The sequence below is a fragment of the Amphibalanus amphitrite genome, unplaced genomic scaffold (assembly GCF_019059575.1).
Source record: "Amphibalanus amphitrite isolate SeventyFive unplaced genomic scaffold, NRLGWU_Aamphi_draft 001302F_arrow, whole genome shotgun sequence".
Classification (NCBI taxonomy): Eukaryota; Metazoa; Arthropoda; class Thecostraca; order Balanomorpha; family Balanidae; genus Amphibalanus; species Amphibalanus amphitrite.
Window position 1 is genome coordinate 124771 of NW_024882795.1, and position 16067 is coordinate 140837.

A 16067-nucleotide genomic window follows, 5' to 3' on the forward strand; every position below is an offset into this window, starting at 1 on the left:
GAGCTAACAATGCGCTGTGAGGTGGGTATAATCGTTTCAATTATCGTATTTTTGGCGTCTATTGAAACACAAATGTAATGAGGGTGGTCTCTCCGGATACGAGGGGGTATCGGAAAGTTCTGATCATCACATAGAAGATGTAGACCGATTTTGATGATTTTTGGTTGGTATTATATTTGGTTCTTAAGAACAATGTTCCCGCAAAGAGAATCCTGAGAAGTGGTTTTATCTTATGTAGGAGAGACTTAGAAGTAAAAAAGATGAGTATTGGGCCCATTGAGGACCGAACCGTCATCCAACTAATGCATTTGAAACGGTATCACACTGAGAAAATACATCAAGAACGTGAAATCAGTTTATGGCGAGGAAAGCCCATCTTATGCACTTACCGAAAATGAATAAATAATTTTCAACTTGGTTGCATGGCCCTTGCAGAGGAGTCAAGAAGTGAGTGGCTGCCAGTGACTGACAAGGTGGTGACTGTGAAGGAAGTGGAGGACCTCATCCTTACAGATCGTCGTGTGACCTTTCAGATGATTGTGCAACAGAAAGATCTCAATGCTGGCAGTGCCTGAAAATATTATCAGCGAAGAACTACAGACGATAAAGGAGTCAGCCCGCTTAGAAGTTCGTGTGTCTACTTTGTTGAAGAGAAAAATGCGTCTTGGCCCTTTGAAATCAAAACTAGGCATTTTTTTTAGGAAATTGAAGACATCTTCCATAATTTGATGACTTGTGACGACTGACGAATGCTGGGTCTATGTGCATGATCCAGAGACAAAAAGATGATCAAGAAGTTTAAGCACGGCACATCTGTCCTTCTTAAAAGCCGAAGATGCAGAAGCTGATATGGAAGGTCAATGCTATCAGTGTTCTGGATCTGACGTAGGATAACCATCACCGACTGTCTTGATTATGGTCGGATAATGATGAACAAGCACCACTGCACACTTTTGAAGAAGTTGCGAGATGGCCTCAAGCAGAATTGCCGCAAAAAAGCCCAATAAAGATGTTTTATCCGCACCGACAGCGCTCCCGCCCATTCGTCCTGAGCTGCGATGGAAGAAAGAACATGATGTGGACATTAAATCATACCGCATCTAAGAAATTCACCTGACCGGGTATTAACTGACTCTTGATTGTTACGAGAGATGAAGAATCCACAGTATGGCCGGTGATTTAAGGACAGAAATGACGTCATTGATGAGATGGAGCAGTGATTTATGGGACAGTGCGAAGGTCCTACAATGACCGCCTGAGGCAGCTCAAGAAACGATGCAAAAAGCTTGCGGTCGTGTGTGGTGACTTGTAAAGGAGTAATGAACATCATGTAAAAAAAATCAAATTTCTATCACATCTCATTCGTGGTGATGATCAGAACTTTTCGATACCCCCTCGTATGTCCGCGTTCAATCCAAGCCCGAAGAATTCAAGGCGTGAGGCGCGATCCAGATGGGAGACGATTCCGGTGACCCCAGCCGGCGTCTGACCACCGCGCTGGGAGCGGCCCCGGCCGGGGTCAGGCGCGTGTTGTCGCTCTGGCAGAGGTCAGCGGGAGCGCGCGATCCTGGGTCACAGGTCAGGGCGGGGGGCTGTAACGACCCAGCGCCACGCCACGGGGCGCTCCGCAGGGCGGGGCCGCCGGGCCGACAGCTCAGAAGGCCAGTAGAAAGGATCGAGGTCGAAACACATGGCCAATGGAGGCGGAACCAGATCGCTCATGAGATAAAGATAGATCGTCATGCACGAGATAAAAGAACGTCATAGCATGTGTCTACTACTTGTATTATGGTAGTAACTAGTAATATCTTAATAGCGAAAACCGTGAGCGATTAGAAGACCGACATTGAAAGTGAGGTCCTCAAATTTAAGATACGATTGATCGCATGGTCTCCGCACATTTCCAGCATGATTTTGAACCCGGAAGTTATTAACCGCTATCTCTCGGCACTTTTATAAAGGCATCCGTTTGCCAAAAGTATTTTGATTTTAGTCAATACCATGAAACACTAAATGAGCTGCAGGCGATCTGAGTCAAAAAACAGTTCTTGCCCCGCTGCAACGAAGCATGTGAAAAACACGGGTAGAATTTTCACTTCTTCAAAAGCCGTGACATGTGGTCAGTGGATGGCGGGACAAAGACAAATAAGAAATTTGTACGCACTAGAATAGGTTTGCTTTTAAGACGTGGGTGTGGTTTTGTATAGGGGAAGTTGGGGGAACGCCGAATACTTTTTTTCTGACGCCCGTAGCACGCAAGGTAGACAACATAAGCTATTCTTGTTGGCGTCATTCGAGAGGCCAGTCTTTTGTCTTTCAAACATACCAGGCGCATTCGATGAATTCGCATACCGTTAAGCGCAAAAACTAAAAATATCAAAGAACTGACTTTTTCGGCGTTGCCCCGGACTGCGGGGAAAGCCGAAAATGGGATAAATGATCTACGAGGAATGCCGACATTGATGTTTTGCCAATTTATCTCAAACTTTATCCAAAATTCGTCAAAGCTGACACGCGTTTTAAGAGCTTGAGGACGCTTGGTGCACACTGGAAGTTATAATTGTGTGATATAATAAAAAAAAATGCTACGTAAATCATTCCTTATAGGTAACAGGCCGTTGTGCCGGCTGAAAGTGTAATTTGTTTGACTAAAAATACGCGTTGCTATTCTACAGCAGTAAAGTCCACGTAGCGTGCTTTAACGTGCGTAATTGCACGTTTTCGGCATTACCCCAGCCAGCCATACTTTCATTTGCAGCCCCATAACTTTTAAACGTGCTGTATAAATTTCAAATAGGCAGCACACTTATGCAAAGACATGCTGAAGATTACTTGACCGAATTGGCCAGACAAACGGTAGCATAATGAGTAAGAAATGCAGCTTCAAAGGCGCATGTAGTACAAGGGAAACGTACCTTGAAAACGCTTTTGGCGCCCTCACAGCCGAAGTATTCCAAATGACAACTCGTAACAAACATGCGATAATTGTAGTCACTTAAGCTTCAGAGCATCACTGAGACGTGGCATCCATGTCGTACGGTTTAAGAAATATCTCGCATTTCGGCTTTGCCCCAACTCCGGCATTGCCCCAACTTCCCCTATGGCTTGGTAATGCCTTATCCCTATGAATAATTTTGAAATTTTAACATTAGTCCCATGGCGCTGCATGGTAAGGGTGGTTTTGGTAACCAAACACTAACCATTGCTTGGAGCCCTACAAAATACTTTCAGAAAGTGACGCCCATGTTTCCAACCACACATGCATTTTTAACAAGATGGGCGAAGAGTATGAAATGCTAAGAAAAATCAGTGCGGATTGCTTGAACGAGTCAGTGTGCAGCGGCAGGGAACTTCTACTAAACATAAGCTAGTTATTCTCTTTTGCTAGAGACGACGGTTCCGATCGCGCACGACACTCACCTTTTCTGCCACAGTGCCACCGCATGCGTCACGGTCTCTAGCCGTGAATGTCGGCCTGGGCGTTACATAATACCGCCGCCAACTATCGGCACGGAAGTAGCCATGGTCTACAGTTTCATACTCCCACCGGATTGCCATGCTGCCCAGTCAACCGTGCGATGGCCCCAGTGTTACTTACACTTAGCATTGGATGGTTATCCGAGACTAGATGGTGACTACCGCGCGGTGAGGTGGGGGGGGGGGGGGGGAGGCGTAACATACAGCGTAACATGAGCTGTGCAATGGCCCGGCTAACATGCATGGATTGTTCAAATTACCGGTCGCGTGGACAGGCGCGCTTGGGGCTGGGGTGGGGGACCAGGTGCTGGTAACGTAATTGAGGCAGAGCCGGGTTTCACATTCTCCATCAGCGATCCTGGGCGTAAAGTCTGCGTTTCTTCATACGTACGTATATTTTTGACACTACGCTTTAAGTTTCACAATCGTCATCCCCTCAAGTTCTCGACGACACCGTCGTCAGTCGTGATGGGAATCATATATTACTCGGACTATCACACGACCCCAAGTCCCAACATATGTACTCTTAAGTGGCACTTTGTCAACAAATATCTCTCGTTTGTTTGACTTCGATCCCAATTGTTACATGCGCGCACCTTTCCACCATGCCCGTCTGTATTATTCTCCCTCGCCGCCAAGACTGACGTCCCCCGGGCTAGTTTAGCGAAGCCGCATTCGGAGTGGCATATGTAACTCATTGCATTTACGGCAAGAAAGTTCTTCTCAACCAACAAGACATTAGAGCCCAACACTTTCCAGGGATCTCCGTATATTGAGCCTCAAATATCAAGGCTTGTGTGTCTTAGAGCTTCTGGTAGATGTAGGTGATGCCCTGCTTGCTGAAGAAGTAGTGGTCGGTGACGTATCGGTCGACACGGCGCCACTTCCCGGCGTCCTCCAGATCGTCCATGTGCCGGTCCAGGCGGTGGTACTCCGGTACAGTCACCAGGTACTCGTACCGCATAGAGTTGATGACGTAACCGCCTGAGGTGAATGGAAGCCGTCATGGAAGCCACACGTCAGGCTGTGGAGGCAGCGCGCACACAGCTGTTTTCCTTGCGCAGTAACATTTTTATGATACACGGTAATACCCTTACAAGGAAGAAATGGGGCGCTTGTTTTATGTGTCATGAAAAGCAAAGGAAGGCTGTCTTCCTTCAAGCACGGGTCAATATATAGCCAAGGGGTAGCCGCAGGACGGCAACTCGATCTCTCGTCAAGTTACACGAAATAACAAACAGTGCACGTTTTGTTCTCAGCCGTGTACCTACAGGGTGACACAAAAAAAACGGTCATCACCAAAATTCGAATAACTTCGGAAGTTTTATTCAGATCATCACCAAACTTCGGCCACTTTAGGTCACACCTATGTAGCAGACATCCACCAAGTTTCAAGTCTTCACTACGAATACTTTTAGTACAGTGTGTGTTTTACGGACGCTCCACAATGTGCTCCAGGTGAGCCCCCCGGCGCTGCAGGGCGTAGGCACACCTGCATCCGGCGGGCAAAGTTGTCGATAACCCGATAAGAATAACGTTTCAGGGGTAGCACACACCCTGAGCACTGTCTCCAGAGGCCATTGCACTCTGTAAAGTGCACAGCCATCGGGTTATCGACAACTTTGCCCGCCGGATGCAAGTGTGCCTACGCCCTCCAGCGCCGTGGCGCTCACCTGGAGCACATTGTGGAGCGTCAGTAAAACACACACTGTACTAAAAGTATTCGTAGTGAAGACTTGAAACTTGGTGGATGTATGCTACATAGGTGTGACCTTAAGTGGCCGAAGTTTGGTGATGATCTGAATAAAACTTCCGAAGTTATTCGAAATTTGGTGATGACCGTTTTTTTTTGTGTCACCCTGTACTAACCGGGTTTGCAGATTCGAATCATTTCATCGAGGGCCTCCGGTGGACAGTGGCCCTGCACGAATCCACCGGCTATCACCACAGCGTCATAGGTGCTTTCGGCGACCTCCGTCTGATGCAGACCAATCGTGTCCTGCGAGAAACAGCAAAAAAATTGTTGACTTTATGAGAGTAACAAAGTAGAGCACGCACACATATACAGTCAACTTCCTACAGTCAACTTCCAGAGAACGAGGTCAGGTTTTTCATTTTGCTTTTCAAGTTACATCTATTTTCATGCAGGCAATAGGTAATCGGATAGAAATGGAAATACTATATTATATAGGTAGGTACTCCTCACAATTTTTTCCTCGCGAGTTTTTCTTTTACAAAAAAATACATATCTTGCGACCAAACGTATTCAATTCGGAGAGCAGTAACTTTAATTCAGCGCAAAATAAGAGCGTTTTTAAGCGTATGCTTACAACCAGCTTCCGTCTGAACCGCGCATTTCTCTGTGAATGCCGAAGTTAACACCCACATGTATGAAGTTCTGGTAGACGCCCCGTTTTTCGGCCTCAACTATCATCTCCCGGCAGGGGTCCAGTGCATCGATGTTCCGAAAGCCCTCCTCGTGTATCTGTGATAAAAAGTGAGGAGACAGTCAGACTAAAGAGCGCAGAAAGGGAAGACACAGTCAGACTAAAGTGCGTGACAGTCAAATGTTAACCCGCGCCCTGCTGGGGGGGGGTGTTTGAACACCCCCCCTTGTGGTTTTTCGCGAATATCTCAAAAACGGCGGCGCGGAGCGCCGCCGTTTTTGGTACACCTTATCATGCATCAATTCTACACATGTTGTGAAAATTTCAGACCGAGGTCATTCAAGGTCAGGTCACCAGGTCACTTGAAGTGACCTCACCTCATAAAAAGTTTCAATGTCTGTCATAGCTACACCGAGTGACCGATCGCTTTGAAACTTTCAGCGATTGCTAAGAGCAATAGCATGTACAAAATGTATATCTCAGAATTTTGATATCGATGACCTAAGGTCAGGTCAATTTTGCGACCTCCCCATTATAAGTCAATGGGAGAAAATTGAAATGCGTCTCTTTCGGACGAAAGACATTATAAACACTCCCAAACACTGAATTACAAGTGGTTTAGACACACTGAACATGAAAATGGTGTCCGTGACCCCTGTTTATGCCCTGAGGTCATCTTAGGTTACGAATGGTATCTAACAGTTTTTCGCAAATAACTTTTGATAGAGGCATGCTAGAGCGATGAAAACACCTTAGATGTGTTCAGCTCGACGATACGGATCGACTGATATGCAACATGACCCTTTCCGGTCAGGTCATGACCTTGACCTGAGGTCAAATTTTCAAGTTGACCTTTCAAGGTCAAGTTATAGTTCATTCGATGCGTCTTGACGAGAGGAACACGATGCCGGTAAAAGTAAGCTCGTACAAGGCTTGGGTCAAAAGTTATTGCAGAAAAACCGTTTCCGAAAAAATCGGCTATTTTTGCAGTTTTTGCCCCCTGCAGGCAAAACCGTTGACGTTAGGTCAAATCTGAGAGAATTACTCAGAAAGGGCGTTAATAGGGCTATCGAATGCGCTTTTCCGCGGCGCTGTAGCTCTATTGGTTCCCGAGTTATGCGTTGGGTTCTTGGAAATTTTCGATATTCGACCTGGAAATCGGCGAAATTTTGCCTTCAATGACCTCTGGTGACCTGACCTTTGACCTGACCAAAAAATTGACCGAAATGATTTCGTCATTATTTTTGACGCTCTTTCGAACGCCGCCTTCCGCGTATCGCTACGTGGCCCAGGAGCCGAGTTAGAAGGGGGGGTGTTCAAACACCCCCCCCCAGCAGGGCGTGGAAATCCAGGACCCCCAGCCGGGCGCGGGTTAATGAAGTGCCGTTGTTCTCCCTTTCTCAGTAAATAATGGCGCTAATCGATTTTTCTCCTTTTCTTTTCGAGATACACTGAGGAAGGAAAAGTCATTCAATCATAATGTGTCGGCTGTATTGGATGGCCTTGCTCACCGAATGCCGTAGAATTAATGGCGTACAATTAAAATAGAATAAAAATAAAACAAAAATGACTAAATAATGTGACCAAATACGAGACCAACTAAGAGAGACCTTATAATAATGAGAGACCAAATGAAAAGACCAAATGAAAAATAAAGGATACCATTATTGATATTTTGAAAATAGTATAGTATTTAATTGCATACCAAAACGACAAACAAAAATCGTTGTTTGATATAGAAATGTTTCATACTTTACAGTAAGGAAGCTATAGGAATAATACACATGAGTGTTTTCCTCAAACTTCAACTAGGAAATGGTTCGGATCATTTTTGAAACGGACGACAAGTGATGCTCTGAAGTTTGAAATGATCGTCAGACATGAATCAGCTCAGGGACAGAAACCAGCCTATAAAACCTATTTATTTATGACACGAGTGCACCCGTACTATGTTCGCTCAAACACCCGTTGATATGCACGTGTTTTGCGATGTCAATGACGTTGTACAGCAACTCTATATTTACCCTCTGGCCGACCAGGCCAGTGCCGGCAGCCACGTCCATCACTCTGAGCTCGTGGCGCTGCAGCCTTCCGTTCTCCGGGAACACTCGGCACAGCGCCTCGCAGACCAGCCGCGGCGCCGCGTAGTTCTCCGGATCGAAATCCTGCCGGTTGTCATAGGCCACCGATCAATGAGCATATGCGTCATTTTTTAGTCATATTAGCCGTTTTCACGACCGCCATCTGGTACATGGGTGTAGGTTAGGTGCAAATTTGGTGCAGATTCGGTAAGACTAGGTTAATTCACTTCTTAAAAGTTATCAGTTTTAGTTGCACGGATTCGTATACCTACCTTATCTTTCAAATCATCAGGCATTATTTCCGAGTAAAACACTGAAGTACAATCATGATATGAAGATATTTGTTGTAAAAGAGATTTGACACATATTTGGTCAAATAAGGTGCATTCGCCAGAGAGCATGTCGTGAAAACGGCTATTATTATGCACCTAAGAAGAAATATGCATGTTCAGTGACGAATATCCGTAATACCAGGTACTAATTATTTACGGGAAATTCCGAAAGCACCGTGGCTTTCTTCTTTAGCCTATAGGCAGTACGACACACCTATAAAATTAATGAAATAATATAAGTAATTAAAGAGCAGGAAGAGAGACTCAATATTGTTTGAGACACGCTTACTTTAAGGGCCTTGACCATGACCAATATCATTAGTTCAACCCAAGGCGAAAAACACCGATAAACCCAGGCCGTAGTCACTAGCGTAGGTACCTGTAACGTGTTCGGTTTTGGTGATTTCATCGTTTGAATAGTGCACGTTTTCTGAGGAAACTACTTAAATTATAAATACATACATTTTTTCATAAGATTCGGGAACACATTTAATAAAAAAATATAACTTCGATGTCTAATACTATTTCATAAAACATGTTTTAGCCCTGAAAAGTGTTCACACTATGACGTCAGCCGGCCTGCGCCAATTTCTCGTGACGCTTCCTGGTATTTACCGCCTTGGTTGAACCTTACCTGCCTATTAGTCAGGTAATTGACTCTTAAATTGTGGACTAGAATTTTGGACCCTTATTACCATGAACTGAACGAAGAATGAAATGGGTTAAAATGTACTTTCCATTTTCAATCATCGTTTAACCCACTATAGCATTGACCACATAAGTAATGTCCTTCGAAGGCACAAGGAATACGATCCCAAGAGGTGTAACTTTAATTTTTGAGGCAGGGCCTCCTCTAACATGTTAACTGGGGGGCCGCGGCCACCCCCCAGTGATGCCGCTGCCCCCCCCCCCCCCAGTGGAGCTGAAATCGCGTCACTGGGGGGCCACGCAGTTAAGCAAATCACGTAGAAAAACGAGGAACTTTCACTATAAGCTTACCAAACAAGCAATCCAGACTATCTCCACGATCACCACGCTGCTAATTTTAGTTTTCTTATATCGTTGGTTTCTTATCTACAGGTTCTTTTTACAGATCCGCCCAGGATGAGCCGCGGAATGAGGTCAGACATTGCAGATTTTATAATCGAACGCCGACTGAAGCCCGAACGGGGCATCATTTTGAGAATTGAGAAGGAAACAGCCCGAAGTCCGAACGGTCGCCCTCTATAGTCTCATAGTCAAGCGCTTACGATTCAACACGGAGAAGTATTATGGTTTTTTTCGGGAGACGGGTTTATTCTTGAAGAGGAAATTTTTATATGAGCAAATAAGAGTGCGGCTGAGCTTTATAGCACGATATTAAGTTTTTTTTTTCAGTGTTTTGGACTAGCAGCGATAAGCCCTCTCACTTATTGAGGGGTATGAATTATGATAGACCCCACCCCTAGGTTTTTTGCGAATAACTCGCATAAAAAGTGACCCAGCGTGGCAAATGTTTTAGTAGGTATTCTCGTGATCGCTTCAATTCTACACATTTCCTGACAATGTAATTACCCTGTTCCCTAACCCTCATTCTCATTGACCTGTGGCCTGTTTCTTGAGTCATTTTCAGGCAAGTAGCTTTTTAGGATGGTGAGCTGTTTTCAGGCAGGTAGCTGTTGCCTGTTGGTTTCCAGCGTTTGGAAAATCGATACCTAAGCCCTCACACTTTCTGCGGACGGTTAGAGTCCTTACGAACTGCTGTACCGTTTAATACTTTTTTAATAAAGGCATTTTTTTCATTTTCGGAAAGCCGGAAATTTTCGTCGATTTTGGACGTTGCGGGGAATATTTACCCCAAATGTCTCCCTGCCCGTGCCGGTCTGGATCCACCGGTATAGGGTCAGGTGGCCTACTATTTCTTTTTTCAAAATAAAAATAAAAATCATGGCATCAGGGCTGTGACGAAAAATAAGTGGCCTAAATCCGATGAGAAAATCGGATTTGGGGGTACCTTAGGTTTGGCTTCTGAGCCTCTGCCCCCCCCCCCAGTGGAAATTCCTTAGAGGAGCCCTGTTTTGAGGTTAGGTGCACTTGGTGAAGGAGGCGTCCCATGGCTGAGGGGGTGCCCTCAATAGGACTTCATTTTAAACTCATACAGGTGGCCAAATTATCACATTGAAGCGGGGAGACGTCTTCACGCCCCTCCCTTTCTAGCTCGAGTCCTGAACCTCTTAGCGACAAAAACACTAAAAAGGAAGCACGGATTATTAAAGAAAGAAATAAGCTATTTCAAGGTGGTTTAAGTCTCCAAAAGTAAACGAATGTCACATTTTCCCGATTGCAACATTTCGACAAATCTTTTCCTTACCTGTAAACTAATGAAGACATCGCGAAGCCACAGACATCACGGAATATGAAAGTTACGGATGGTCGGTTAAATAAGATAGGAGGTAGCACACCTGGTCATAAAGTTCTGCACAAAGTGCTGTAATTGCACCCCGGAGCGGTCTTGTCAACGCGTATGCACGATGCTCCTATCCCATGTAGCTTCAGGTCACCTTTAGTTTCGAGCTCACCTTATCATATTGGGTCGCAATAAGCCGGTAGCCCTCCAGCGGAGACAAGCGCGGTCCGATTAGGCGCATTTGCCAGAGAGCGTTTGGCTCATTGGCAAACTCGCTGGGCCGCTCGAGCTGTGACATTGTTACCCTTCCGGCGTCCGGGCCGGCACTGACCGCCCGCCGTCACTAAACGGTCGTACGGTACGACCCCAACTGCGCCTCGTCTATGTGATCCAATCCAGACCAGAAACTTTAAAACAGCGTAGTCCGCGATCTATTTTGTGGAGTATTTTATATAAACAAAGAAATTCCCAGAATACACTTCACTAATACTCACCCGAGAATCCTAATGCCGTTTTATCGTGGAGCATGACTTGTTTATAAAAAGAACAGCACGATAGAAATCATCAGAAAGAAGGTATTTAAATATTCGAGCTGCTGAAACTATTTTCACAATGCACAATGACAGTGTCGGTTATGGTCGGAGCCATGATTCTGCAACACTTTGAGTCCGCATTCAGTTTTCACTTGGCCATTCCTTAGCAGTCGCATGATAATGGGTTTCAGGGACAGCTCCAGTCAGTATCCAGGACCAAACCTCTGGAAATCCACTTTTGGATTTTTATATGGCCCTATAAACAGAAAAGAGGTAGTTGCGAGACGTGTAACTATTTTTTCTTTTGTCTATTATCGCAGTTGTTTTTGAAAGATAGTGTGCATAGATTGGCTTTTGTTTCAATCTTCGTTTAACCCTCGCCGGCACAGGGGGATGTTCAGCCGATTTCGACGCAAAACATTGAACCACGGCAATCGCTCCCAAGAGCTCAGTGTTTAAGCTAGAACCAATTTACTTGCATGAGAGGACTCAGAATAGACTGCGCTATCAAACTGATATCTCGAATTTTCAAAATTTTGGATATTTTGAAAAAAAAAATATAATAAAATATAAAAATTGTATTTTTATTTTTTTTTTCAAAACGTTTTTGACATTTCGAAAAAAAACCCGGAATATATGCGATAGAACACATGGTTTTGACTTACTCTAGCAAGTTTTAGCTAAATATCTTCAAAAATGGCCAAGTTATACGCATTATTGCAAAAAAATCACAATTATAAATTTTCATATCATTTTTTAAGTATGTTTTTGACATCGTTCACCAATATAAATAGCACCGTCGTGTTCCTGAGCTCAAACTGCATCCTATAGATATGTTTTTTTTATGAAAAATTCAATTTTGAAATTTGACCTTTTTTGACCTGAAAGTGACCTGACCTCAGCTATATTCAGATGAAAATGGCCTCAAATGACACAAGCGACACCGAATTCGAAATCTATGGCCTAAATGGACCATAAAGCATGTGTCACGTGACCGACTTATGACAAAAGATTTCCGTGACCTATGCATGATGACCTGACCCTGACCTGAAAATCAAAGTACAAGTTTGGTACCCTCATCTAAAGCATCTGTTCTCGAGTGTGTAAACCAAAAATCAGCCTGATCTGACTTGTAAGACGGCAGCCAGAGCCCAAAAAGGCAACAAGCCAAATATCGATAATTTATACTTTGACCTGACCTGTGACGTCATCGGTGACCTTGAGGTTAATGAAATTAGGTTTCGTTTAACAGTTTTTCTGGGGCTATTTTTGACGATCGGCCCAGTAGTTTCGGAGTTAGGAGGGGGCTATGAATAGCCCCCCCAGTGGGGCGTGTTAGGTACACTGCTTAATTTTCACTATATCAATTATGATCCTCCAAAATGAGCTGCAACATAATAAACTAATGGACCATGCTGTTCACTTCGCAATGCTATGGGCGGTGCCTATAAACACGTCCTCAAATCAATTCATTTAACGCGATTATCAGCGCACAATGCCATTGATTACAATTTTTTAATTAAAGCTCGTCTGGCAAAGGCAGGCAATTGTAGGTAGGTAATGGTATATTCTACCTGATGTCTCCCTTTTGGCCCCGATATCGGGTACATTCCAAGAAACATCATAGATGTTTCATATGAAAGATGAGAAGTCACGCTGAATGTTTATGGGCCACCGGCGCGGCGCGGCGGGCCGGTTGTTGGTGGCGGCGCCTGCCACCCCGTCCAGAGTGTGTTTACTCTTCAGTGGCTGTTTTTTGTCGGCCAATGGTACACCGTTTTCAGCAAGACACCACTGCACAGTGGGGATTTTTCCGATCTAGCGCCTATTAATTCAAAAAATATTTTTTGGATTTTGGTTTATTTTTTTGTGTCAGTAGGGCTAAGAAATGTCTGAATTTTAATATATGGCATTGTTTTATCTGTATGTCCACAGCAAAACTAGGAAAAATGCGCCCAAAGTTCACACTCATGCGTGATTACTCAATGGGCTCAGCAAGGCCCGAAAGTATAGCTCAATTTCATTGTCCTGTCCTGTTGGTTTTAATCTTGCGAGGTCTTAAAGTTGCATATCGTCTGAAAGGCACCTTTATTAGGAATGGAATGGCAAACGGAAAGTATGCCACAACCTTACTAAGGTCACAAAAATGCCCTTTACAAAAAACCCTTACAGACACCATATTGAAGGAATGGTATTCTAAATAAATGTAGGAAATCAACAATGTTTTCCACACTTTTCCACTCCGAAATATATCCAATCGAATTCGCCACTTTCTTCTGCACAAGACAACGCCTAGTTTGGCTGCCGAAACTTGCCTGAACACGGAATATTCACATTAGAGTATCTTAACACCCCACTCGAGGAGCGCTAGGGCAAACAGCACGATATAGGTATGTTCCGGACATAGGCAAATAATTTTACTTCGTGATTTATATGATGCATATTTTCTGAGACACATTCATTAGGAATAGGATGACAAGCGTAAATTATACATACCGTAACCTTATTAACCATCGCACTTGTGGGGAGGGGGAGGGGGAAGGGGTCGGATAAAACCCCATGGTTTTCCGCAAATTACTCGCGCAAAAAGTGGCCGATCGCGCCGAAACTTTCGGTACCCTCGAGATCATCAATTTTACATCTAACCTAAAAATTTCATGACTCTGACCCAACTGAACTTTGACCTGTGGCATATTTCTCGAGACCATGTTTGGCCGGAATCGCGATTCGGCGTATGCCAGCTCACATTATCCGCGATTTCCAGTCTTTTTGTGGTTTTAAACGTTCAAATATGTGAAATGATGTTGGTGCCATGCATAATGGTGGGTGTCAAGGTCACGTGAAGGTCAAGTCAAGGTCATTGACCTTTTGATGACCTTGGTTCACTTTTTCGAGTTTTACTTGTTTCTAGGGTAGTTTTTGGTGCTGATTTCGATTTTAGCAGCCATTTGGATATTTACGAAGTAGTTCTAGTGCCTTCGTTCCATGTTACGAAGCTATCAGTAGTAGGTGACACTTCTATGGATGGCCGGCAGGACGCCTACTAATTGATCTAACCTGACCTGACCCGACCTGGCCTAAATGCATAAAGACATCGTCTGTGATCAAAACTAACATGAAATTCGTGATCAGCACCCCAAAATACCCCGCAACACCCTAACTTTGCGAAGTTTCAAGAGGTCTCGATTTCCCAACTTTAGTTGGGTCATTAAACTGACTTGGAAAGTCAGCTTATGACCTTGGACTTTGAAATTGGATATATTCGGCCTAATTTCGTCATAGGCAGCACGCTTGACTTTTCCGCGAAGCTCTAGCTTGATCAGGGGCCAAACGGCTGAGCGGGGGGTCCAATTGAACCCCCTATACTATGTTGATTATGCACATTTACAGGTAAAATTCTCACCAGGACACACCAGCCAACATCTGTGCACAATCTGGCTACAATTCTACCTATGGTTTGCCCTCTACGAATAAATACGTGCTAGATCGGAAAAATCCCCACTGTGCACTGTGCTGAAATAAACCAGAACCGGTATATTCCAGATCAGCGACACTTTGCGGCTTGCTAATGCGCCTTATCAAGGCCAATATGAGGCATTTATCAATGCCAATTGCCTATAACTATGCCTATATACATATAATTATTCATGAAATAAGCGGGCAATGAATTGCCCATGCCGTAGGTAGTTGCTCATTGTTGTAGATAAGCTGGGTCCGGGGGAGGCGGGTACTTTCAACCACCGCGGCCCGGGGGCATTTTTCGCCCCATCCCCCCATACTCCGTAAATAAAGAAGCTACGGAAGCAAAAGCGGTACAAAACGAAAGATCTCTACAAGGCGACTCTAAAGCATCTAAAACTTTGACCTCAACTCAATTTCCAGATTAGAGGTCAAGGTCAAGGGCAAAACCTGAACATGGTTAGTGATCTCAAGCTATGTGATCCAGAGGATGGCTTGAAGATGCATAAAATCGGCCAAAACTGGTTGAAACTAAAAAAGATTGTCTGAGGAATCTGATACCGTTATCAAAGCTATTTAGGCAAATGCCATGCTCATTCTCAAAATTGACCTCACAGTTTGCACTTTTTCGTATATGTTATACACGTATGTACACCGAATTTCAAATGTTTTGAGATATTGTAAAGCATGTTAGACCCCTAACTGGGGCTCATTTAACGATTGACAGCTTCCTGAAGGTCAAAGTCATGCACGAGTAGGTATCCTTGCTAGCTCCTATTTCACGAGTTGAAGTGGGCCATTATAACTCAGTCGTTTTGCTATCCTGATGCTCTAGATGTACTTGAGAGCAAAATAGATGACGGACTCCTGATAAGTGGTTACTACCTCATTTTAGGCCCATCACGTGTCAAGGGAATGCAAAGATCATTCGAGGTCACATTTGGTCAACATAACACGTGCTCGTTTCTAAAAAGGATGTATGTCAGACTCATTCGACTGCAGTCTTGACACACAAAAAAGCGCTGATGCGAGCGAGCGAGCGCAGCGAGCGAAGCGAAGTCTTTTCAATATAACGGAAAAATCTCAGTATGAGCGGCCCGGCCCGCTTTTGAAAGGCTCAGCAACCGCTGGACCGATTGGCCTGCACGGTCTTTGTTGCTGGGTAGCCCCATCCCTTCTTCCCCGTTATTGACTACTTTTGATACATCTCAGTGACCGTCGTGGCACGTGCCACGTGAAAAGTCAAGGGCGTTCAAGCTGTTTTGCAAAAGTAGTGATTTTGCGAGGCTCATATCTTAGCAGCCGCTTGGGCGATTGTCTTGCTATAATTTTTGTAGGGTAGCTGCATCCCTTCTACCAAAGGTCGGATACTCTTGATCTATGTGAGTGACTCCTGCACGTGCAAAATGCAA

At 44.5% G+C, this 16067-nt stretch overlaps 1 protein-coding gene across 1 annotated transcript; it reads right to left on the bottom strand.

The window, feature by feature from the left end:
• Nucleotides 1-3853: 3853 nt before the first annotated feature.
• LOC122371980 lies at nucleotides 3854-11005 on the bottom strand. The gene is made up of 5 exons (XM_043348792.1): nucleotides 10836-11005; nucleotides 7889-8029; nucleotides 5864-5962; nucleotides 5347-5476; nucleotides 3854-4461 (listed from the first exon to the last, which is right to left on the bottom strand). The coding sequence occupies exons 1-5, from the start codon at nucleotides 10959-10961 to the stop codon at nucleotides 4280-4282; spliced, it is 678 nt and encodes a 225-aa protein (XP_043204727.1). The 5' UTR covers nucleotides 10962-11005; the 3' UTR covers nucleotides 3854-4279.
• Between the last annotated feature and the right edge of the window lie 5062 nt (nucleotides 11006-16067).

Excerpts from the sequence above, each read along its gene's own strand:
- LOC122371980 (XM_043348792.1), bottom strand. The coding sequence starts at position 10,961 with ATGTCACAGCTCGAGCGGCCCAGCGAGTTTGCCAATGAGCCAAACGCT. Across the intron at positions 5,963-7,888 it reads CTGGCCTGGTCGGCCAGAGG|ATACACGAGGAGGGCTTTCG; the intron begins GTAAATATAGAG and ends TTTTTATCACAG. Across the intron at positions 5,477-5,863 it reads TCTACCAGAACTTCATACAT|GACACGATTGGTCTGCATCA; the intron begins GTGGGTGTTAAC and ends TGTTTCTCGCAG.